Source organism: Neofelis nebulosa, chromosome 9 (assembly GCF_028018385.1).
Source record: "Neofelis nebulosa isolate mNeoNeb1 chromosome 9, mNeoNeb1.pri, whole genome shotgun sequence".
Lineage (NCBI taxonomy): Eukaryota > Metazoa > Chordata > Mammalia > Carnivora > Felidae > Neofelis > Neofelis nebulosa.
In genome coordinates this window covers 67,980,503-68,006,853 of record NC_080790.1, presented here as the reverse complement: position 1 = coordinate 68,006,853, position 26,351 = coordinate 67,980,503, and the positions used below count along the sequence as shown (strand labels likewise).

The window sequence follows — 26,351 nt, the reverse complement described above, 5'->3', positions numbered from 1 at the left end:
CTTTAAAAGCTGTGTAGGAGATAGAATTTACAGAACTTGGTAGATAGATAGGGTGAGGGAGGTGGAGGTTATGGACCAGGTTTTCCAACACAGGGGCTGGATGGATGAAAGAGGAAGAACAGGTTTAGTGGGTGATAGAAAAATCAATTTAGTTTTGAAGATGTTGAATTTATGGTCCTAGGGGACAATAGATTAGAGCTGTCTCATAGGCACTTCTCAGTATGTGAGATGTGTGAAAGAGAAGAATAGAGAAGGAAACCACATAGGGTAGGGAAGGAATAAGGAAGGAATAATGGGCATCAGGAGAGAATGAGATATCAGCTTTATGGAGGACAGAGAAGAATACGTTGGACACCTGGCTGATCAGGGCATCCCTCCTTTCCCACCTGCCCAGTTTTGATGGTAAGTAGTCAATGTAGCCAACCTAACCTGAGTAGACCTGGCTCATTAGACTCAGACCCCTCAGGGATGAAGATCAAGGATTCTCCCCACCATTCCAGCTAAGCCACTTAGACCAGCACAAGTGCTAGCTGAGAGCAAGGGGAATCTGGAATTGGCAGTAGAAATGGTGTGTCTCAGATGTGATTTTGAGAGCACTTGCAGAAGAGGCAAGGGATGTAATCCAACTCACCAACATTCTCCAAATAAAGGAACCAACCATAAATCTGAAGGAGATAACTGAAAATAGAGTGAGTTTACTCTAAGGAAGTGGATCAGAGCACTGTAGGGGTGAGCTGTGGTGGACACCATGCTGCTCTGCTCACATCCCCACCCACCTCAGGACCAAGCTGCTCATTCTCCAGTGGCTGGAAGTATTGATTGCTGACAACTTTCCTGCCCCAGAGCTCCTGAAATGGGCAGAGGCTTCTGTTGCAGCGGCACAGCAGGTTACCTCCCCCCTCACCTCTCCCCGCAATCTTGCCACTTTCACTCCTCCTGGGTTGTCACCAAAGCATTCTGCGCACAAGTCTGACTCAGTGTCTGTGTCCTGGGGAACGTAACCTGAGACGTTAGGGCAATGCAAACGAGCAAAATCCTCACTTTTCATAGGAGAAAGTCAGCAAATAAGGAGAAAGTCAGCAAATATCTAAAGGCGATAAGATCAAGGTATAAAGGTGTAAGCATAATGTCTAGAGTTAACACTTAGAACCACGAGAAGAATTAAAAATAGAAATGCTGGAAAAAAAAATTGTCCTTTAAAAATCCCTGGGGATTGATTAGGTGGGAGGCTTGCTTTCCCTGTTAAGGTTTTCTGAACTACCTAATTTCATATCACATGCAAAAAGTACTTTGATTCAAATCTAATTTTAACATAAAAAAGGAACTTTAGAAGCAACTAATTATGGAGAGGCAGTGGAGTGAGGTCAAGAAGTAATGTTTGCATACAGAGGATGTGGTCTGGAATTTGAACTCTTTGTGTCTGACTAATCTGGGTTAGGTCACTTCTTGAGAGCCCTAGTTTTCTCATCTGATAAGTGGGAATAATAATGATCTTGAAATAAAAACTACTCAAGATTATCATGAGGTGTGAATAAAATAATGAAAGTGAAAATGCTTCGTAAAGCCATAAAAGACCCTATGATACAGGGGAATGAAATACCTGTGACTAGCCATGTACAAGAGAACACAAAAGAGCAGTTAATTCTGACAGTGGATGAAAGACCTCATGAAGGTTGATCTCTTGAAATTGGCCTGAAGAATAAAAGAGGATTTTGAGGGGTCCCTGGGTGGCTCAGTTGGCTAAGCATTAGACTCCTGATTTCAGCTCAGGTCATGATCTCACAGTTCACTAGATGGAGCTCTGTGGGTCAGGCTCTGTGCTGACATCATGGAGTCTGTCTGGGATTCTCTCTCTGTCAAAATAAATAAATAACATTTAAAAAAAAGAGAAGATTTTGTTAGGTAGAGAAGGAGCAGTGAGGAGCAGGGGGATTTTATTTTATTTTTAAAGAAATCTTCAATTCTTTTTATTAGGCTAAACCATGGACATAATTAAAAGGCAACAATTCAGAAGGGTTTATAATCTCCATCAACTCCTTCAAGTCTTTGTTCAAATGTTATATTTTTAAAAGATTTTTCATGTTATTTATTTATTTTGGGAGAAAGAGAGAGAGAAAGAGAGAGAACATGAGTAGGGGAGGAGCAAAGAGAAACAGGTTCACTGTCAGTGTAGAGCCCGATGTGGGGTTCCATCTCACAAACTGTGAGACCACAACCTAAGCCTAAATCACGAGCCGGTCACTCAGTGGACTGAGCCACCCAGGACCCCCCAAGTGTTAAATTTTTCAAAGAGCCGTTTCCTGACCATATTATTTAAAACTGTAAACTTGGCCTTACTCTTCATCTCTCTTACCCTATTTTATTCTTTCCTCATAGCACTTATCCACTTGTAACATATTAAAACTTAATTATTCTGTCTGCAAGGTTTTTTTTTTTTTTTTTTAGTAATCTCTACATCCAATGTGGGGCTCAAACTCATGACCCTGAGATCAATATTTGCATGCTCCTTGGATTGAGCCAGCCAGGTGTCCCCTGTATGTAATTTTTGTTTGTTTCTTCCTTCTCACAGGAATCTGAGCTTTAGTAGGACAGGAATTTTGATATGTTCTTTACTTCTCCCAAAAGTGCCTAAATGGTGCTTCATACATTGCAGGGATTCAATGAATATTTATTGAATAGATCAAAAACATAAAACAATTTTGCTTGCTCCATTGCTCCCCAAATCCTATCATACTCCTCAAAGACATCTGCTTTTAAGATATAAATAAATAAATAAATAAATAAATAAATAAAGCAGCCTGTTATTTTGGAAAATTTCAAACATACATACATACATACATACAAGCAGAGAGAATGGTACAGTGAACCCCATGACTCCAGCTTCCACAATTATCAATGTTTGGCCAGTCTTATTTCTCTATTCTGCTATATTTTGGGGGGTATGGGGGATTGGCACTGGAGTATTTTAAAAGCAAAGCCAAGGTATCATGTTATTTTATGTAGAAATACTTCATGATGCTTCTAACTACAAAGGTATTTTAAAATGTAACCTCTATGCCATTATTATACCTAAAAATATTATTGATTTTTTATACCATCATCTTATACCCAGTTCATAATCAAAAGTTTCTTAATTGTTTCAAAATCATTCTAATAAGGATCTCAAATGTGAGCTCCATGTTGAATTTGATTGTTTTGTCTCCTAAATTTCATTTATTCTGTAGCTCATTTCTTCCCCCATGCCATCGATTTGTTAGAGAATCTAGGTCAGTCATCTTGCAGAATGTCCCATATTCTGGATTTGATTGATTGCTTCCTTGTGGTGTCCTTTACCTTGGTCTCTGGAGGTAACTACTTTTAGTAGTTTCTGTTTTTAGTTCTTTTCGTGATTACCTTGATGTCTCAGAATGAGCATTTCTTGATTTAGATATCATGATCTGTGCAAATTTAGCTCGCTTGCCCTGCCTCTCTCCGCCGCTGCCTCTCTTCTTCTGATATAATTTTGTCACGAATCTTGGTTTCTTTCACCTCTTTAATTTCCGACAACATTCTTGAACCTCTATCTACCATTCCATCAACTAGAAGACCATCTCTCATTAAGGATGTTCTTGCTTGGATGGTACCCTTCACCTTTTCTTCTTCCCTTTTACTTCCCAAACTCTGTTGGCAGCAAATCTAGTTTTTTGGTTTTTTTAAAAAAATTTTTATGTTTACTTATTTTTGAGAGAGATAGAGCATAAGAAGAGGATGAGCAGAGAGAGAGGGAGACAAAAAATTTGAAGCAGGCTCCAAGCTCTGAGCTGCCAGCACAGGGCCTGATGCGGGGCTCAAACCCATAGAGTGCAGGATCATGACCTGAGTCAAAGTCGGACACTTAACTGACTGAGTCATCCAGGTGCCCTGGCAGCAAATCTAGCTTTAAATTTTTTGGGTGGCTAACACATTCTTTTCTGTAATCACAATTTTGTCTTCTGTGATTTGTCTATGAGTTTATTCTAAAATTGTAAAAAACAAATGCCCATTTACATTACTGTGTCTTCTCAGGTTTAATTCACTGCAGAGCCAAAATATACCTTTTGATTTCCTCTTTATATGGTCAATGTTAGAACCAGTGTACCAAAGAATGTCCTGCAGTGTCACATTAAAATAGATTTTCCTTTTTTACACTCCACCAATTGCACAAAATCATGCCACATTTTAATTTGTGTTATATTTGGTGTGCATGCCAAGAACGATATTTGAAACTGTGTTTTGGATTGATCATTCCATCATCAGACTATTTGTAAGGGACAACAATATATATTTGTAAGGGACAACAATACAGGAAAGTACCTAGTTTTTTTCCAAATAAATAAACAAACAAATAAATAATCCCTTGTGAATGAGAAATGGGTATGGAACAGTCAACTCAAACCACATAATGTAATGTCAAGAATACCGTGCCAGGAAGTTTGGACTTTGTAGGTCCTAGGAGGCTCTTGAAAGTTTTCAAAGAATGCAAGCTACTTGGGTTTAAGCCTTCTTGGAAGCAAGTGTCCAAAGAAGGCAACCCCCCCAAGGGCAAGGGAATTTCAAAGTACCACTGGTCACTTTAATAGCATTCCCCATATCAGGGAGCTTTGTGGTAAGAGGGCCTCACAGGACATCCAAAGAACTCACAAGTGACTCCATGAGAGGGTCAGCATTTGAACCTCTGAAGCCTATCTTGAATTCTTGATAAGAAGCCCTGATCAGCATCATCATTCTCTAAGGCTGTGTAAGAATTGTTTATTTAAATTTAAAAACTGATAGATATTTGAGTAGATTCCAATTCCAATTTTTTACTGTAACAACTTGCAGTGACAATTGTTTTATTTATATCTTTGAATCCCTGCCCATTTTTTTCCTTGGGAGAAATTTATAATTGCATAACTGCTGGGTAATGCATGTGTAATTCTTTCTTTCTTTTTAAATTATGCTCCTTACTTCTTTTTTTTAAATTTTTTTTTAATGTTTATTTATTTTTGAGACAGAGAGAGACAAAGCATGAACGGGGGAGGGGCAGAGAGAGAGGGAGACACAGAATCCGAAGCAGGCTCCAGGCTCTGAGCCATCAGCCCAGAGCCCGATGCGGGGCTTGAACCTGCGGACTGCGAGATCGTGACCTGAGTTGAAGTCAGACGCTCAACTGACTGAGCCACCCAGACGCCCCTATGCTCCTTACTTCTTATAGCAGTTTTAGGACAACAGAAGAATTAAGCAGAGGGGTGCCTGGGTGGCTCAATCAGTTAATTGTCCGACTCTGGATTTTGGCTCAGGTCGTGATCTCATGGTTGGTGAGTTTGAGCCCCACGTCAGGCTTGTGCTGACAGCTCGAGCCTGGAGCCTGCTTAGGATTCTGTGTGTGTGTGTGTGTGTGTGTGTGTGTGTGTGTGTGCATGTGTGTGTGTGTGTCTTTCCCTTCCCTGCTTTTGCTCTCTCTCTCTCAAATATAAGTAAATATTAGAAAAACTTAAAGGTTGCCGTAAACGAGTATACTGTAAGCCACAATGCCTGTCTAGTACATAGTAGGAATTCAATCAGCTTTAACTTTCAGCTTTAACTTTTCAGCTTGAATTTTCTTGTAAGTTTTCTTTTTCCTGTAACATCCATATCTAATAGTCAAGATACTTTCATATTTAAGTGATATGTTGAGTAAAGAGCGCCCAAAACACTTACTGCTTATCATTTAGGGGTTTAACATGCTCCTAAAATTATTTTAGAAGTGTGACACTGAAATGAGAGAACTTAGCTGGTATTAACATTCCTGGACTGAATAGCATATCCACATGACCTGCCTTGCCTTGGACAGATGGTAGGTGGCAGCAACACACCAGAAATCATAGTTCACTTAAACAATTCGGGCTCTGAAAGGGTTCTTTTAAATTTATTATTTCACTAATTTTCTTTCAAAATAAGCAAGTAGACAATCAAAATAAATAAGTATGCTGCAACTAATTTATAGAATATAATATAGGTTGCCTAAACCTTTGTGCTATTATATCTCAATAGCAAGTTATATTTCAACACTCCAGGCTTAGTTTTATTACCATTCCTGGCTTGTTTCTTCTTATAATTTTTGTTTCTTCTCTTTGTAAGCACCAAAAATTTTAATGCTGCTTTATTGACAGGAGGAGGGGTGGCATATTTGAACTTACATTATGCTTAAACTTTGATCTACTCTTATTGTGAAGATTTTGTCCCCAGGCATTGCATTGGTCATGGTTCAATTACAGAAAAAATAATTCATTATAGACAGTTTAAACAGAAATGGATTTAATATTGGGCATTAAATGGCTTATGGAGTTGCTGAGGGGCCTAAAGAAAGAGTCTCTGGGCCAGTCGTTCTCAGCCTTAGCTTTGTACCCCAAGCTTCTGGATTGCTTTTGAGAATGTAGATTCTGGAATCCACTGCAGACATACTGAATCAAAACCTTTGGACATGTGTATGTGTATAATTAGTAAGCTCCCCTGGAGATTCTAATGTGCAGACAGGATTGAAAACCACTTTGAGGCTGACATTTCAGGATTGACTCTCACTGCAGCACTGGGCCACCAAGGGAATTACTAAGTAGATTCTTCTGCAGTCAGGAAATGTGCTGAATTGAGAAGCTGCTGGCTTTAGAACTATCTCCCCTGCCACTATCAGGAAGCTGGTACAGTCAGGAAACTGCCACATCCAGGGAACTGAGACTCTGGAACCTGCCACACTTGCTATGATATTAACTAGTGAAATGAACGTCCTGCTCCCTGCTTGCCTCCTGGTGTCCAAGAAGCTGCAGTTATGTGACGATGCCACAGAAAAACTAAAATTCCTCTATGATTGTGCTCATCACAGAACCAGCAGCAGATGGCCTCTGTCTCTCATTCATGCCCTTGCTCCGCATCTAGCATTGTACTTCTGATGGTTGATCCTCTAGCATGTAAGGAATCCCAATTCCAAGAATGTCTATGGGATGGATGTAACTTTAAACTTTCCAGCTCTACAAAACAGGAAAGCAAGCTAGAAAGACATTGGAATGGATGTTGTATACCAACTCAGTTATCCACCAAGGCATCATGAAATAGATTTATTTTTTCAATATTTTTTTTCAAGTTTATTTATTTATTTTGAGAGAGTGAGAGTGGTGGGGGGGGGGGAGAAGAGAGAGAATCGCAAGCAGGTTCTGCACTGTCAGTGCAGAGCAGGGTGAGGGGCCCGAACCCATGAACCTTGAGACCATGACCTGAGCCAAAACCAAGAGTTGGACGCTTAACCAACTGAGTCACCCAGGCACCCAAAATAGGCATGTTTTATTTATTTATTAAAAAAAATTTTTTTTAATGTTTTTATTTATTTTTGAAGGAGAGAGAGAGAGAGACAGACAGACAGACAGACAGAGCATGAGCAGAGGAGGAGTAGAGAGAGAGGGAGACACAGAATCAGAAGCAGGCTCTAGGTTGTAAGCTGTCAGCACAGAGCCTGATGCAGGGCTTGAACCCACAAACTGTGAGATCATGACCTAAGCCGAAGCCAGACACTCAATCAACTGAGCCGCCCAGGCGCCCCATTAGATATGTTTTAAAGACAGGAGAACCCTTGATGTCACTAGCCCAGATCCGAGGGTAAATGTGATTTTATACCTTTCAGGCAATAAGCGCGCATGCATGAATGTGTGTATGTGTATGTGTGTGCACACTAAGGAGGAATTAGAAAGAATGTCCCCAGATAGCCTCCTTGCTTTCATAGGAAAAGCAAATCTGAGACTGGCTGAAGTCTGTGGTTGAGAAGTATTAGGAAGGGAAGGGCCTGGGCTGCCTACTTTTTTTCTGAGCTAGTGTTCGTCCGCTTTTTCCCCTTCCTGATCTTGGTGCTATAGCTAAGACTCAGAGCCTGGGCACACTCTGTACATAAACTGGCTTTGCCATTTGTTGCCTCTGTAATGTGTCCAAGCAGCAGTAGTGGTGATTAGTTTTTTCTTTATCTAATCTTAACTGTATCCTTTCTTTAGTCAAGACATACAGATGCATATTTCCTGTTTTCTAAAGCACTTGGTGCTAAGCATAATGGTATTTTTCCATACTGTTTCTTCACATCTCAAACTTTCTCATGCATTTTATATATTTTCTTCTGGAAATGAACTATGTTTCTGTAACACATTCTTTTCATTAGTTGAGGTATTATTATATTTAATTATCTGTTTGTGCTTCTTTATACTGGTTAAGACCAGCTTTAGTGCTTTGAGGTCAACTGTTCAGTTCTATCTTAGCTTGACTTAGGAATTTAAGAAAAATTTAAATCATGTACCGATTTATTGAAACTAGGGGCCCCTGAGTGGCTCAGTCAGTTGAGCTGACTGTTTTTGGCTCTTGGTTTTGGCTCAGGTCATGATCTCACAGTTTGTGGGCTTGGGATTCTCTCTCTTCTCTCTATCTGCGCCCCCCAACTCCCCAGCTCACATATGCACACATGCTCTCCCTCAAAATAAATCAATAAACATTAAAAAAATTAAACTAATAATTTTGTTATTCACTACAGTGAGAAATTATTTTCAAATGTTATTATGAAAATATATAACAGGATATTAAAATGGACTTTTGAAAAGTAAATTTTTAATTTTAGAACAGTTTTAGATTTATAAAACTATTACTAAAATGGTACAGAGAGTTCTCCTATACCCTATACCCAGTTTCTCTTATTATTAATATCTTACATTAAGATGGTACATTTGTCACAGTTAATGACCCAATTATTGATACCTTACTGTTTCACTAAAGTCCACACTTTATTCAGATGTCCTCAGTTTTTACCGAAAATTTTTTCTGTTCCAGAATTCCATCCTTAATACACATTACCTTTAACCATCATGTCTCCTTAGGCTCCTCTTGGTCATTTCTCAGGATTTCACTGTTTTTCATAACTTTGACAGTTTTGAAGATTATTGATCACATATTTTGTAGAATGAAAGGGACTTTTTTAAAATTTTATATTTTATTTTAAAACTTTACCTAAGAATTTCAAACACACACAAAATTAGAGAACAGTATAATGAATCCCCATATACCCATGACTTACTTGCAATTACTATCACCAATTTACTAAGTTTATTCTCTCTAAACTGTCCTACCCCCAATCCTGGAGGATTTGAAAGCAAGTCCCAAATATCATTTCATAACACCCTAAAAGATTTCAGTATATACCTCTAATTGGTAAGGCCTTTAAAAAATACACCACAATGTCATGATTATATATAACAAAGATAATCCTATAATATTTAATAGTCAACCTGTGTTTGGTCTCAAAAATGTCTTGTTGAACTTTCAAAATCACGATCCTAACAGGGTTTGTATATTGAATTCTGTTGATTTGGAAAATGGGACTTTTGTCTCAGTTTTAGCTGAGACCTGAGACTGAAAACAAAGCACTAGTTATACCCACATTTCAAGATGAGGTACTGGACTACCATGTCATGTAAAAGGGGTATTGAAAACTGGCTTTAAGATCCTTAGCCCAACACCCACCTCGGGCTCGAGACAGGATTTCTTCCAGGAAAGTTATTGGAGAGCTGTGGCTTTCTCTCTTCTCCCAGGTCCCACCAAGGGAGAGAAAAAACAGGTGTTTTCCCTTCACTACCTGGTGAAAGGGTCTTTAAAGGGGTCTTTAAAAGAACCCCTTCTTTTGAGAGCTTGGCATTTACTCGTTGGAGCTAGAAGGGACTGGCATTTGACCCATGACTGCAGAAAGTAAAGAGGAAAGGCTGTGGCTGGAAATACTTGAATGATGCCTCCAAGAGAGCAGACAGAGGTGGTCACATTCAGAGCAAACTGCACCTTCTATCAGTGGTAGGACAGGGGTATGAGTCCCCACAATTAGATGTAATGGAAAGGAGGAATCTGGTCCTGTGTTTATTTTAAAAGGGATCCCAGCCCACATAGCCTTCTTGTTGGGGGCTAGTCTAAGCAGAAAGGGGTTGGAGGTGTAGTATTCAATACAGAAGTTGGAATGGGGATGTGTGCCCCTAGGCAAAGTATAGACATCATTTACCAAGACAGCAAAGGTCAGGAATTCCTGGAGGGGAAAAGCTCTGAATCCCCCCAGAAAGATTCCTTCAAAAGAACTAATCAGCTTTGAATATCTACCAATCCTGGAGAGCCCACACTGAATTCCAAAAGTACAAATTCTTTCCAATTCTCATCTAGGCAGAGAGAAACTAAGGCAAGGGGAGGAATCAACCATGCCTAGCCTAACAGTACCAAGCTAGGAGAAGGAAATGACTTTAATGGTAAATGTACTTCTGAGCTTTGAATATCAAATTGGACTGTGATAAAGAAAAATTGGTTCAAACCTGGGACAGAATTTCCTTCTGAGAAGAAATATGCTTTCCTGATAAAATGCTTAAGAAATTTTCTGATAAATTATGAGATTACAGCCTCTTCTGGGAAACTAGCTACTTCTTCATGTGACTAACAGTCTGGTGTCTAACGATCTTGAATCCAGTTTAGTACTAATTATCTAACCATTTCTTTGTCTGTAAAGTATTCCTTCCGTGAGGAAATCACAGAATTGGTTTGTTCAGGCCTCTTCAACTGTGGAAGTTAATAGTTTATATTTTGTTCACTCTTTCTCTTTTAACATAATGATTACAAAACTATTTCAGTGGTAGAAATATGTTGATAGATTAAGTAATTTTGGTTGTGCCTGAAATTAATTATACCTTAATATCAAATTTCTGAGAAATCACTCTAGGAATAACTTTTAACTGACCCTTCATGGTGATGATACAGAGATTTATAGATGAGACCTACTCAGTTCAAACATCATTTGGGTACAGAGACTATATTGTCTGTCCCTATTTTATAAGTTCTGTGGCCTGGTCATTAAAAAAAAAATTTTTTTTTAATGTTTACTTTTGAAATAGAGAGAGAGCAAGCAGGAGAGGGGCAGAGAAAGAGGGACACATGGAATTCAAAGCAGGCTCCAGACACTGAGATGTCAGCACAGAGCCTGATGCGAGGCTCGATCTCACAAACCTTGAAATCATGACCTAGGTTTTAATTTCAATCAGTAACACAAAGCCTAGTTACCTCAAGTCTATTGCTCAGGTTCCAAAATGAAAACTTTTCTTCTAATTGAGTCATTTATTGTATGTGAAGCACCTGCTTACATTTGTTTGTGTCAGAAACCAAACAGTCATACACTCATGTAGTGTTGGTAGTGGTATATTTAAATTGGTGCAGCCCTTTGGAAAACCACTTGGCAATATGTATCAAGAAAATTACATATTTAAACAGTTTGGGTATTCAAACTTCTAAATAATTTAAAAATATGGGAAGAAAGCTATGTCCATGAATATTTCCTTCACAATATTTTTTATGGTAATGACAAATTAGAAGCAATCTGAGTGTGTAATAGGGACTTAGGTAAATTTATGGTTATACCCACTTAACAGAGTATCATGAAACTAGTAAAATATTCATTGGAAAGACTATAATATCAAAAAAGAAAAAATAAAGGTTGAATTTGTATTATGACTTTACTTAGAATATATGTATAAGAGAACCCACAAATGATAAAGATTGTGTTAGGGTTATAGATTATTTTTTCCTACTGAAAAAAATTTCTCTATGCAAAGATGTTTCTATTATTTAAAATTAGCTTAATTATTAGTGATATTTGCTTAAAATTTTTACAGTCTTAGTATCACATATTATTGGCAATCCATGCTGAAAAAACGTCTGTTTGCTAATGTTCTGTAGTTGGCGGACACAGTAAATTTTTTAGCTAAGCAAATGTCAATTGTTGCTATAGCATTCTAAAATTACAATAAAGCTACATAATAATTGGCAGGGGCACTCTTGGGTAAATGTGGGGGAAAGTCCAAGATTAAGAAAAAGAAAATGTCAAGCTTATCAGTGACAGGATTAGTGGTAGTGACAGGATCTCAACCCAATTTGAGTTTTACTTCTTAGAAGGCACAGTGCTAGTGAAGAAGACACTAATAATTAGGATGAAATCTGGTAAGCACTTACACAGGCAACTAAAAGGAATAGGGGGAGATTTGGGAATTAGAGAAGTAGTCTAAATAAAGTAGATCCAAGAGCAAAGATTTACAAAACATTTTTTTTTTTTAGTTAAATTATTTATTTTGAGAGAGAGACATAATGAGCAGGGGAGGGGCAGAGAGAGAGGGAGACAGGCTTGGCATGTCAGCATGGAGCCCTATGTAGGTCTCGAACTCAACGAACTGTGAAATCATGACCTGAGCTGAAACCCAGAGTCCCATGTTCAATTGATTGAACCACTCAGGTGCCCCTAAAGATTTTTTTTTTAAAGGTCAAGGTATGTTCAGAGAGCAGAATAATTCAAAGTGCCTTGACAGTAGGTTACCTATAAACTACAGAATAATTTATGAATGGGGATAAGCAGGTAATAAGAGGTTAGTGAAGGCTGAAGGCCTTCAGTTTTGTTTACAATGCAATGTAGAAACTCTAGAGAGACATCATTGAAAAGAAGGGTGTAGGATCTATGTAGATTCTAGAGTGGGCATGGAATAAACACGGGGAAGAGAGGTAGACATAATTTTCAGGTCTCTGGAATAAGCCAGGGTCTTCATTACATAAAATTACCTGGATTAGCACCTCCAGAATACTGGAATTTTACTTTAAAATGTTTTAACCAAATTCTAACCAACTTTTAGATGATTTTTGGTGTTCTCTACTAGAATTGGCACATAATATTGAATCATATTGTAGAGGATTATTTTAACTCGGTGGCCAGATGCAGAGAAATATGTAAAGGTATTGAAGCCAACAAATTATGTTGAGAAATGCAAATTCTCACAAGTAAAAAAATTTGGAATTCTAGAAGGCAGCAGATTATCAATAGCTGTATCCAGATTCTTCGCAGTGGTGGGTTGCTTTAAATTAAGACTTCATAACAGCTCACCATAAAGTGCATTCTCTAAGTACAAACTGCCTTAACCTTGTAGGCAATTGGGATGTCGCTCAACAATAAGACCATAAAAAAGCTATGTGAGTGAACGGCAGGCAAGAAGATTTCCCCCCCGACTCTCCGTTTCCACCCGCATAAAAGAAGTTAGATTTTTCAAGTTTCTTATCCCAGAAAATACTACAATCCATTTGAATATGGATTCAGGTCCCAAACCTTTCTGACTCAACAGAAAAGATGAAAATGTGCACACATTACCTTAAGAATTGGCTCAAAATCGCCAAATAGACTTGGCAGTCGCCCAAACATTTAATAAGAATTAACTCAATAACCAAGTGCCCTCAATCAACAAGCTGGCAGATCTTTCATTTCAAAAGCAATCACGTTTGGTTACCAAACTATTGACATCTGGGCACAGCATCCGGCTTTTATTTACCAACACTGAGAAACGAGCCCGGAGGTTAATTAAATCGCAGGGAACATGGAACCGGCGGGGAAGCCAGTCAGGTTCCATAAGGCAGGGGAGGGCAAAGAGGGAGGCCTCGGGGCCAGGGACCGAATGGTCTTCCCGTCCAGCGTCCTTAGCTGCCCCCGATCCCAGTACCCGCAGTCTCATTTGCCACCTTCCGACGCGTGACCCCGGCGCGCTCGCGTCCCGGGCTGGTGACAGGCGCGGGGTACGCCGAGAGGTCCCATGTGCCCCCTCCCTTTCCTGGCCGCCGCAGTCGCCGCGTCCCGAACCCCACTCCGGCTCCTCGGCAGAGGACTCGCCGCCATGTCTGCCGCCAGGCGACTCAAATCCGTGGACTACGAGGTGTTCGGGAGAGTGCAGGGTAGGGGACGACCCCCACCTCCCCGCGACAATGGGCGATCAAAGAGGTGTTCTGGGCAGAAGGGGAGAAAGCTAAGAAAAGTGCCTCCCATCTTAAGGACGCCCCCACCTCCCTCCCCGCTGTGGCCGGGACTTCCGCTCGGCCATGACACAGCAGCTCCGATGGGACTGCATCCAAGCGCGCATGCGCCGAAGACCTGGGGTGGGAGAGGAGAGGGAGAGCAGAGAACGCTGTAGGTGTGAGGAGGGGGCGAGGGGAGGTAGAAAGGGGACTGCTGGGCTTTCCGAGCCCGCGGAGTGAGGAGGTGCGGGGTTGGGGGGCGGGAGGGGTGGGAAAGAATAAAGTTGGGTAAGTAATGAAGAGAGGGCATTTGAACTAGTGGTCTTCGTTTCAAGTCACTGAAATTGGGCTTGAATTTCAGAAGGGACACTTGATGTTTGAGGGTTCGCTTTGCCAGATTACCCTTTCTCCCCCTTCTGTGTAGCTCTTAACAGAATTCAGTTATCTAGTTTTTGTTTCATCAAAAATTTAGTTGCCAAGGATGTAATATTTGGCTGATTTTTACTATTTTTAGTTCAAAATTAAAATGTTAAGTCACTCAGGAATTTATCCAATGGAATATAAATAAGTTAGTGATTTAATAATTGCCATCATTTAAAGTTTTTTTAGCGTTGGAAAATTTTACATCATACCTTTTCCTCTTTGAGTTTGATTTCCATTCCACTTCCCCCACAGAATTTTATCCCATTGTTATGTTTGAGAGTTTGTTATTGATCACCCTATCAAGCTTTTTTGCAATATGTATGTACAGTATGTATGTGTATATATGTACATATACATTTAAATATATTTTCTTAATTTCCTATGACCATAAAGCTTTATAATTTTTTTTCTTCTGGCTTGAGTTGCTATTATGATTACTAATAGAATACAGTTCATGTAAATAATAAAACTATACTTAAAAACATGATAAATGTTATTCAATTTAAAAGGAAAATCTGGGGGCGCCTGGGTGGCGCAGTCGGTTAAGCGTCCGACTTCAGCCAGGTCACGATCTCGCGGTCCGTGAGTTCGAGCCCCGCGTCGGGCTCTGGGCTGATGGCTCAGAGCCTGGAGCCTGTTTCCGATTCTGTGTCTCCCTCTGTCTCTGCCCCTCCCCCGTTCATGCTCTGTCTCTCTCTGTCCCCAAAATAAATAAAAAAAACAAAAAAAAAAACGTTGAAAAAAAAAAAATTTAAAAAAAAAAATAAAAGGAAAATCTGTATTGGAGACATTTCTTAAGGAGAAAGCTGGAGGTGTTTATGGAAACTTGATTAAAGAAACTGTACTCTATTTTGGTACTCTAGAGGTTTTTATGCTTTGGGGTGATGCACAGAATGAGATTAAGGACTTTCCTTTCAAAGATGTTTGTGCAAAGGGCTGTAGGAAAGGAGAACCACCTCAGACCACAGGTGCTTTCTCAGACAGGCCAACACGAGGAAAGAATACATGTGGATGTTGAAGATCTGGAAACTGATTTTCTTAAAATTATCTAAGGCCTTGTACCTATAGTAAGTCTTTGTGTATGCCCAGGGATCTGGTATTCTGGGTTGGAAATTGCCAGAATAAGTCATTTGAAACACAGGACATAAAATATGAAAATATTTTATGACAAAATATTTGGTCATTTGGACAGAAATGGCACTAATTAAGGAGTTGTGTGTGTGCATGTGTGTGTGCGTGTATGCACATGCGCAGGTGTGACATTTATAGGGTATGTTCCATGTGCTGAGTATCTTACTATTGTTAACTTAATCCTTACCACAGTTTTGTGAGAAATATGTCTTATTCCCGTTTGCACAGTGAGAAAACAGATACAGAGAGGTTCACTAACTTAGACAAGTCCTGAGTTAATAAATGGGATTTGATCCTGCATTTCTCAAATTCTAAAACCTGCATGTTTCCATTATGCAGTGTTTTGTGTTAATGCATAATGTATTTCTCTTGATTTTAACAATATAATTGTATTTTTGTGTATGTGGTGGTTATGTGGTATATAATGATCAATTATATATGGCATATAAAGATCAACTACACATGAAGAGTGGGGTTTAAAAAATCATCTCTAGGGCTAACTCCTATAGTTTGTGGTATGTTAAATGGAAGAGTACATGCATACTATTGGTTTATCAAAGCATAGTATATGTGACAAATTCAGAGTCAGATATTTGCACACATATACACTGACATTTGCTGGAACCTAGGATGTGCCAAGTTCTGTACTCAATATTTTACATATATTGTCTCATTTAATCCTCAACCCTGTGACCTCAACATTTTCCTCATGTATCAGGTAGAAAAATTGAGGCATAGAGAAGTAACTTTCCCAGGTTACAGAGCAAATTAAGTAGTGGTGATAGGATTTGTACCTTGACATTCTGATACCCAAGCCCATGCTCTTAATCACTATAACTCATTGATTCTCCTTTCAATACCTTTTCCACCTTTATTTTGCCTCTTCCTCAAACACACACACACACACACACACACACACACACATATATATATATATATATATATATACTGATACAGGACATTTACACTCAGCCATTTGGACCAGTCTGGATGACCCTGAGGACATTTTTATGGCTTATGACCCTGAGGACTTTCGGCTCCAAGGAAGTTTGACCTGGTCCATAAACAGTCAGATGTTTGACTCTGTCTCTGTTGCTTGGTGACACTGCCACTATTTCTTTATATTAGTCTATATCTTTGTCTCACAAAACCCACAGTTTTCTTACAGATTATGTAAGAAATAAATACAAACCATTAGCCTTTTGTCTAAGTCATAATGCTTATATAGAAATTATTGATAATAATAAAAACAAAATTTAATTTTAATATAAAATGGATAATAATTAGAGGAAATATTTGATTACTTTTTTAAATGTTTATTTATTTTTGAGAGAGAGAGACAGAGACACAGTGTGAGCAGGGGAGGGGCAGAGTGAGAGGGAGACACAGAATCTGAGTCAGGCTCCAGGCCCTGAGCTGTCAGCACAGAGCCTGACACGAAGCTCGAACTCACAGACTGCAAGATCATGACCTGAGCTGAAGTCGGACACTTAACCAACTGAGCCACCCAGGTGCCCCTAGAGGAAACATTTTAAGATTAAATTTTAATTTAAAAGTATGGAATAATAAAATCTTAGTGAAAGCTGACTTGCTGGAAATAATAGCTATAAAAATAAATTTACAATGGAAGAAGCAATGATTGGGAACATTTTATATGGACACAATTTAGATTGATAAATAAAATTGTCAGTAAAATACTTAAATGGAAAATATTCCCAATGAAGATGGTTTCAATGATATCAAAATGAATATGGAAAATATGGAAAATGATTTAATTATCCTGTCCTGATGGAAAATTGATCAATGAATTAAACTGGCTTAATGGAGTTTATGGACAGAAAATATTTTCCAACCAAAATCAAGGTTTGTTATATGCCTGTTCAGAATGTTTGAATTTAAGGAGCACCTGGGTGGCTCAGTTGTTTAAGTGTCCAACTCTTGATTTCGGCTCAGGTCATGATCTTGTGGTTGATGGGTTTGAGCCGTGCATCAGGCTCTAGGCTGTCAGTGCCTGTAATTCTCTCTCTCTCCCTCTCTCTCTCTCTCTCTCTGCTCCTCCCCCACACTATCTCTCTCTCAAAATAAATAAACAATAAAAAAAAAACAAAAAAAATAAACAAAAAAATGAATTTAACTTGGTGACAAAAGGCAGTCAAAACATTCTAGAGGCAAAGGTGTTCTGCCTTATTCTCAAATACAGCAAAATTTACAAACATCATATTCTAAGAATTAGTTTATAACTTGGTGGTTTGAAATTCAGGAAAATACACTCATAGAGATATTATTACCAATAGTGGATTCACTTCTCAGGTGGATCTGCAAAGTCTACATATAGAGCCTTTGGGTGCTGTTGCTTTCCATTGCTGCTTCTCTTCCTCTACCTTTTTTAAAAATAAATCTTTTGGGGGCGCCTGGGTGGCGCAGTCGGTTAAGCGTCCGACTTCAGCCAGGTCACGATCTCGCGGTCCATGAGTTCGAGCCCCGCGTCAGGCCCTGGGCTGATGGCTCGGAGCCTGGAGCCTGTTTCCGATTCTGTGTCTCCCTCTCTCTCTGCCCCTCCCCCGTTCATGCTCTGTCTCTCTCTGTCCCAAAAATAAATAAAAAACGTTGAAAAAAAAAAAAAATAAATCTTTTGTTTTAGAATAGTTTGAAATTTATAGATAAGTTAGAAGATACTATAGGGATTCAGTTACTTCCTTCCTTTGTTCCTTCCTTCCTTTCTAAAATGTTTATTATTTATTTATTTTATTAATTTTTAAATTTTTAAAATTTTAATTTTAAATTTATTGTTATTTTTTATTTTTAATTTACATCCAAGTTAGTTAGCATATAGTGCAATAATGATTTCGGGAGTAGATTCCAGTGATCCATCCCCTATGTATAATAGCCAGTGCTCATCCCACCAAATGTCCTCCCTAATGCCCCTTACCCATTTAACCCATCTCTCCACCCACAAGCCTTACAGCAACCATCAGTTTGTTCTCTGTATTTAAGAGTCTCTTATGTTTTGTCGCCCTCCCTGTTTTTATATTATTTTTGCTTCTTGTCCCTTAGGTTCATCTGTTTTGTATCTTAAATTCCACATATGAGTGAAGTCATAATATTTGTCTTTCTCTGACTGACTAATTTCACTTAGCATAATACCCTCTAGTTCCATCCATGCAGTTGCAAATGGCAAGTTTTCATTCTTTTTGATTGCTGAGTAATATTCCTGTGTGTGTGTGTGTGTGTGTGTGTGCGTGTGTGCACATGCGCAGGTGTGACATTTATAGGGTATGTTCCATGTGCTGAGTATCTTACTATTGTTAACTTACTATGTTTTATGCTTGTAGTGATGTCTCTGATACTTTGTCTCACAGGATCCCCCTTAGGATCTCTTGTAGGGCTGGTTTCGTGGTGACAAATTCCTTCAGTTTTTGTTTGTTTGGGAAGACCTTTATCTCTCCTTCTATTCTAAATGACAGACTTGCTGGATAAAGGATTCTCGGCTGCATATTTTTTCTGTTTAGCACACTGAAGATATCGTGCCAAGCCTTTCTGGCCTGCCAAGTTTCAAAGGAGAGATCAGTCACGAGTCTTATAGGTCTCCCTTTATATGTGAGGGCACGTGTATCCCTTGCTGCTTTCAGAATTTTCTCTTTATCCTTGTATTTTGCCAGTTTCACTATGATATGTCGTGCAGAAGATCGATTCAAGTTACGTCTGAAGGGAGTTCTCTGTGCCTCTTGGATTTCAATGCCTTTTTCCTTCCCCAGTTCAGGGAAGTTCTCAGCTATAATTTCTTCAAGTACCCCTTCAGCACCTTTCCCTCTCTCTTCCTCCTCTGGGATACCAATTATGCATATATTATTTCTTTTTAGTGTATCACTTAGTTCTCTAATTTTCCCCTCATACTCCTGGATTTTTTTATCTCTCTTTCTTTCAGCTTCCTCTTTCTCCATAACTTTAGCTTCTAGTTCACCTATTCTCTCCTCTGCCTCTTCAATCCGAGCCGTCGTGGTTTCCATTTTGTTTTGCATTTCGTTTAAAGCGTTTTTCAGCTCCTCGTGACTGTTCCTTAGTCCCTTGATCTCTGTAGCAAGAGATTCTCTGCTGTCCTGTATACTGTTTTCAAGCCCAGCGATTAATTTTATGACTATTATTCTAAATTCACTTTCTGTTATATTATTTAAATCCTTTTTGATCACTTCATTAGCTGTTGTTATTTCCTGGAGATTCTTCGGAGGGGAATTCTTCCGTTTGGTCATTTTGGAGAGTCCCTGGAGTGGTGAGGACCTGCAGGGCACTTCCCCCGTGCTGTGGTGTATAACTGGAGTTGGTGGGTGGGGCCGCAGTCCGACCTGATGTCTGCCCCCAGCCCACCGCTGGGGCCACAGTCAGACTGGTGTGTGCCTTCTCTTCCCCTCTCCTAGGGGTGGGATTCACTGTGGGGTGGCGTGGCCCATCTGGGCTACCTGCACACTGCCAGGCTTGTGGTGCTGGGGATCTGGCGTATTAGCTGGGGTGGGTAGGCAAGGTGCACGGGGGCAGGAGGGGCAGGCTTAGCTCGCTTCTCCTTAGGTGATCCACTTCAGGAGGGGCCCTGTGGCAGCGGGAGGGAGTCAGATCCGCTGCTGGAGGTTTGGCTCCGCAGAAGCACAGAGTTGGGTGTTTGCGCGGAGCGAGCAAGTTCCCTGGCAGGAACTGGTTCTCTTTGGGATTTTTGCTGGGGGACGGGCGGGGGAGATGGCGCTGGCGAGCGCCTTTGTTCCCCGCCAAGCTGAGCTCTGCCGTCCGGGGGCTCAGCAGCTCTCCCTCCCTTTGTCCTCCAGCCTTCCTGCTTTCTGAGCAGAGCTGTTAACTTATGACCTCCCAGACGCTAAGTCGCGCTTGCTGTCGGAACACAGTCCGTCCGGCCCCTCCGCTTTTGCCAGCCAGACTCTGAGGTTCTGCTTGGCCGGCGAGCCGCCCCTCCGCTCCGGCTCCCTCCCGCCAGTCCGTGGAGCGCGCACCGCCTCGCTGCACTTCCTACCCTCTTCCTTGGGCCTCTCGTCTGCGCTTGGCTCCGGAGACTTCGTTCTGCTAATCCTCTGGCGGTTTTCTGGGTTCTTTAGGCAGGTGTAGGTGGAATCTAAGTGATCAGCAGGACGTGCGGTGAGCCCAGCGTCCTCCTACGCCGCCATCTTCCGGAACTCTCCCAGAAGCTTTGTATTTTGATGAGGTCCCAATAGTTCATTTTTGCTTTTGTTTCCCTTGCCTCTGGAGATTTGTTGAGTAAGAAGTTGCTGCAGCTGAGGTCAAAGAGGTTTTTGTCTGCTTTCTTCTCTAGGATTTTGGGCTTCCTGTCTTACATCGAGGTCTTTCATCCATTTTGAGTTTATTTTTGTGTATGGTGTAAGAAAGTAATTCAGGTTTACTTTTCTGCATGTTGCTGTCCAGTTTTCCCATCACCTCTTACTGAAGAGACTATCTTTATTCCACTGGATATTCTTTCCTGCTTTGTCAAAGATTAGTTGGCCATATATTTGTGCGTCCTTTTCTGGGTTCTCTATTCTGTTCTATTGATCTGAGTGTCTGTTTTTGTGCCAGTACCATACTGTCTTGATGATTACAGCTTTGTATTACATCTTGAAGTTCAGGATTTTGATGCCTCCAGCTTGTATTTCTTTCTCAAGGTTCTTGGGTATTCATGGTGTTTTCTGGTTCCATACAAATTTTAGGATTGTTTGTTCTAGCTCTCTGAAGAATGCTGGTATTATTTTGTTAGGGATTGCATTGAATATGTAGATTGCTTTGGGTAGTATTATTTTAATAATATTTGTCCTTCCAATCCATGAGCATGGAATGTTTTTCCATTTTTTTAATGTCTTCTTCAATTTCTTTCATAAACTTTCCATAGTTTTCAGTGTATAGATTTTTTCACCTCTTTGGATAGGTTTATTCTTAGGTATTTTATGATTTTTGGTGAAATGGTAAATGGGATCAATTCCTTGATTTCTCTTTCTGTTGCTTCATTATTGGTGTATAGGAATGCAACCTATTTCTGTACATTGATTTTATATCCTATGACTTTGGTGAATTCATGAATCAGTTCGAGCAGTTTTTTGGTGGAATTTTAGGGTTTTCCATATAGAGTTTCATGTCATCTGTGAAGAGTGAAAGTTTGACTTCCTCCTTGCCAATTTGGATGCCTTTTATTTCTTGTGTTATCTGATTTTTGAGGCTAGGACTTCCAACACTACGTTGAATAACAATGGCGACAGTGGACATCCCTGTCGTGTTCCTGACCTTAGGGGAAAAGCTTTCAGTTTTCCCCATTGAGGATGATATTAGTAGTGGGTCTTTCATATATGGCTTTTATCATCTTGAGGTATGATCCTTCTATCACTACTTTCTTGAGGGTTTTTATCAAGAAAGATGCTATATTTTGTCAAATGCTTTCTCTGCATCTATTGAGAGGATCATATGGTTCTTGTCCTTTCTTTTATTGATGTGATGTATCACATTATTGTTTTGTGGATATTGAACCAGCCCTGCATCCCAGGTATAAATCCCACTTGGTCATGGTGAGTAATTCTTTTAATGTCTTATTGGATCCAGTTGGCTAGTATCTTGTTGAGGATTTTTGCATCCATGTTCATCAGGAAAATTGGTATATAGTTCTGCTTTGTAGTGGGGTCTTTGTCTGGTCTTGGAATCAAGGTAATGCTGGCTTATGAAGCTGGCTTATGAATGAGTTTGGAAGTTTTCCTTCCATTTCTATTTTTTGGAACAGCTTCAAAAGAATAGGTGTTAACTTTTCTTTAAATGTTTGGTAGAATTTCCCTGGAAAGCCATCTGGCCCTGGACTCTTATTTTTTGGGAGATATTTGGTTATTAATTCGATTTATTTACTGGTTATGGGTCTGTTCAAATTCTCTATTTCTTCTTGTTTAAGTTTTGGTAGTGTATATGTTTCTAGGAATTTGTCCATTTCTTCCAGATTGCCCAATTTATTGGTGTATAATTGCTTACAATATTCTCATATTATTGGTTGTATTTCTACTGTGTTGGTTATGATCTCTCTTTCATTATTTATTTATTAAAAAAATTATTTTAATGTTTATTTACTTTTGAGAGAATGAGAGAGACAGAGGTGTAAGTGGGTGAGGGGCAGAGAGAGGGAGACACAGAATTGGAAGTAGGCTCCAAGCCGTCAGCATAGAGCCTGACGTGGGGCTTGAACTCACAGACTATGAGATCATGACCTGAACTGAAGCCGGATGCTTAACTGACTGAGCCACCCAGGTGCCCCTCCTGTTTCATTCTTGATTTTATTTATTTGGGTCCTTTCCTTTTTCTTTTTGATCAAACTAGCTAAGTTATCAATTTTGTTAATTTTTTCAAAGAACCAGCTCCTGGTTTCATTGATCCATTCTACTGTTTTTATTTTGGTGTCGATAGCATTGATTTTTGTTTTATTCTTTATTATTTCCCATCTTTTGATGGTTTTGGGTCTTATTTGCTGTTCTTTTTCCAGCTCTTTAAGATGTAAGATTAGGTTGTGTATCTGACACCTTTCTTCCTTCTTTAGGAAAGCTTGGATTGCTGTATACTTCCCTCTTTTGGCCACCTTTGCTGTGTTCCTGAGGTTTTGGGCTGTGGTGTTATCATTTTCATTGGCTTCCTTGTACTTTTTTTTTTTTTTAATTTTTTTTAACGTTTATTTATTTTTGAGACAGAGAGAGACAGAGCATGAACAGGGGAGGGGCAGAGAGAGAGGGAGACACAGAATCTGAAACAGGCCCAGGCTCTGAGCAGTCAGCCCAGAGCCTGACGCGGGGCTTGAACTCACGGACCGCGAGATCATGACCTGAGCCGAAGTCGGCTGCTTAACCGACCGAGCCACCCAGGCGCCCCTTCCTTGTACTTTTTAATTTTCTCTTTATCTTCTTGGTTAGCCCATTCATTCTTTAGCAGAATGTTCTTTAGTCTTCAAGTATTTGTTGTCTTTCCAAATTTTTTTGTGTGGTTGATTTCGAGTTTCATAGTGTTGTAGTCTGAAAATATGCACAGTATGATCTTGATCTTTTTGTGCTTGTTGAAGGCTGATTTGTGCCCCAATATGTGATCTATTCTGGAGAATGTTCCTTGTGCACTCAAGATGAATGTGTATTCTGCTTTAGGGTGAAATGTCCTGAATATATCTGTTAAGTTCATCTGGTACAGTGTGTAATTCAAAGCCATTGTTTCCTTATTGATTTTCTGTTTAGATGATCTGTCCATTACTGTAAGTGGGGTGTTGAAGTCCCCTACTATTATGGTATTATCATCAAAAAGTTTCTGTATGTTTGTGATTAGTTGGGTTCTTCCATGTTGGGGGTGTAAATGTTTACAACTATTAGATCTTGGTGGATAGACCCCTTAATTATGATATAATGACCTTCTTCCTCCCTTGTTACAGTCTTTATTTTAAAATCTAGATTGTCTGATATAAGTATGGCTACTTCAGGTTTCTTTTGGTGGCCATTAGCATCATAGATGGTTCTCCATCTCCTTACTTTCAATCTGCATGTATCTGTAGGTGTAAAATGGGTCTCTTGTAAACAGCATATAGATGGATCTTGTTTTCTTATCTATTCTGTTACCCTGTGTCTTTTGATTGGAGTGTTTAGTCCATTGATGTTTAGAGTGAGTACTGAAAGATATGAATTTATTGCTATGATGTTCCCTGTAGAGTTGGAGTTTCTGGTGGTGGTCTCTGGTCCTTTCTAGTGTTTGTTGCTTTTGGTCTTTTTTTTCCCCATCCTTTCTCCCCTCAGACGTCCCTCCTTAAAACGCTTGCAGGGCTGGTTTAGTGGTCACGAACTCCTTTAGTTTTTGTTTGTCTGGGAAACTCTTTGTCTCTCCTTCTATTTTGCATGATAGCCTTGCTGGATAAAGAATTCTTGGCTGCATATTTTTCTGATTCAGCACGTTGGATATATCCTGCCACTCCCTTCTGGCCTGCCAAGTTTCTGTGGATAGGTCTGCTTCAAACTTGATCTGTCTTTCCTTGTAGGTTAAGGACTTTTTTTTTTCCCTTGCTGCTTTCATGATTCTTTCCTTGCCTGAGTATTTTGTGAATTTGACTATGATATGCCTTTTTGATGGTTGGTTTTTTGTTGAATCTAATGGGAGTTCTTTGTGCTTCCTGGATTTTGATGTTCATGTCTTTCCCCAGGTTAGGAAAGTTTTCCACTATGACTTGTTCACATAAACTTTCTACTCCTTTTTCTCTCTTCCTCTTCTGGGACCCTTATGATTAGGATGTTATTCCTTTTTAATGAGTCACTGAGTTCTCTAATTCTTATATCATGCTTTTTTGCCTTACTTTCCCTCTTTCTTTCTGCTTCATTATTCTCCATAAGTTTGTTTTCTCTATCACGGATTCGCTGCTCTCCTTCATCCATCCTTGCCACCATGGCATCCATTCAAGATTGCATCTCAGTGATAGCATTTTTAATTTCATCCTGACTAGATTTTATTTCTTTTATCTCCACAGAAAGGGATTCTATGCTTTTCTTTCAACCCCAGCTATTATTATTTTTAAAAATTTTTTAATGTTTATTTATTTATTTATTTTTGAGAGAGAGAGAGAGAGAGAGAGAGAGAGAGTGTGTGTGTGTGTGTGTGTGTGTGTGAGTGGGGGAGGGGCAGAGAGAGAGGGAGATACAGAATCTGAAACAGACTCCAGGCTCTAAGCTGTCAGCATAGAGCCCAATGTGGGGCTCAAACTCAAGAACCGTGAGATCATGACCTGAGCCAAAGTCAGATGCTTAACCGACTGAGCCACCCAGATGTCCCCCTTCTGCCCCCCAGCTATTATTCTTATTACCGTGATTCTAAATTCTGGTTCAGACATTTTGCTTGTATCTGTGTTGATTAAGTCCCTGGCTGTCACTTCTTCCTGTTCTTTCTTTTGGGTGAATTCCTTTGTTTCTTCATTTTGAAGGAAGAGAAAGAATTAATAAAAGAAAAAAAATAAAAATTAAAAAACTAAAAACAGCACACAAAAAAATCAAATAATGGATGCTAGATTTTAGGTGTGTTTTGGTCTGGTTGTTGAAAGAAGCTTCATAGGAAAAATGGGAAAGAAAAGAAAAGGAAAAAAAAGGAAAACATTTGAAAATAAAAGAAATGAATACAACAATATAGAATAAAATGAAGTGATGAAAGTAAAATAGAATTTAAAAAATTTACAAAGAAGTAAAAAATATAGTAGAAAAAATTAAAAATCTTTTTCATAAAAACAAAATAAAAATAAAATTTTTCTCTTTATTCAAGAATAATAAAAGAAAAAAACTGAATAGATGAATGAGCAAACAGAATGAAATATGAGTGAAATTATACCCAGTTTCCCCTAGAAGTCAAGCTATGAAGCCCTTTATAGTCTGTAAACTAAGCAGATGGAGAGACTTGTGGTGTTCCTCTAGAGTGCAGTTGGCCAAGTTATATGGGGTTTGGTATAATGGCTCCATCCCCCACTAGATGGTACTGCTTAGTTTACTGGGGTGGATCATTGTGGCCCATGTAGGCATGCATACGCATGCACAGGAGGGGTGAAAATGGTGTCACCCAGCTACTCAGTCTCTAGTAACAGAACTCTGTGCTCTCAGGGGCTGGCAATCAAGCACCCTTCCTTTGTCTCCAGCTTCTGTCCACTCCCTGCTTCTACATTGTCCTTTACCAAGCCATCAGCCTGCCAGGTGGTACCTCCCTCCAAAGTTTTACCTCAGATGGGGCTGTGTTTCCCAACTCCTCACTTCTGAGGGCACTGCACCTTTGACCTTCTCAGACCCCCTGGGGAAGGGTCTTGCTGAGCAATGGCTGTGTCCCAGCCTGCACTCTGGTACATTTGTGAGACCATGCTGCTGTAGATGCTCAGAGACTGAAGCTGGGTGCCAGTGTGCCCCAGAAAAAGTTCACATGATCGTGCAGCAGCAGCATTTTCAGGGATT

General features: G+C 39.7%; 1 protein-coding gene across 3 annotated transcripts in view; it reads left to right on the top strand.

The window, feature by feature from the left end:
• The window catches only part of ACYP2 (acylphosphatase 2), a 282,564-nt gene that overhangs the window by 88,880 nt on the left and 167,333 nt on the right, over positions 1–26,351 (top strand). The window contains exon 1 of one of the 3 annotated variants that reach the window (XM_058684106.1): positions 13,525–13,779. The exons of the other annotated variants lie outside the window; for them this stretch is intronic. Coding sequence (XP_058540089.1) covers positions 13,641–13,779 — 139 coding nt within the window. The 5' untranslated portion in view covers positions 13,525–13,640. Of the gene's footprint in view, positions 1–13,524; positions 13,780–26,351 lie in introns of those variants that run through there. 3 annotated transcript variants of the gene reach the window in all.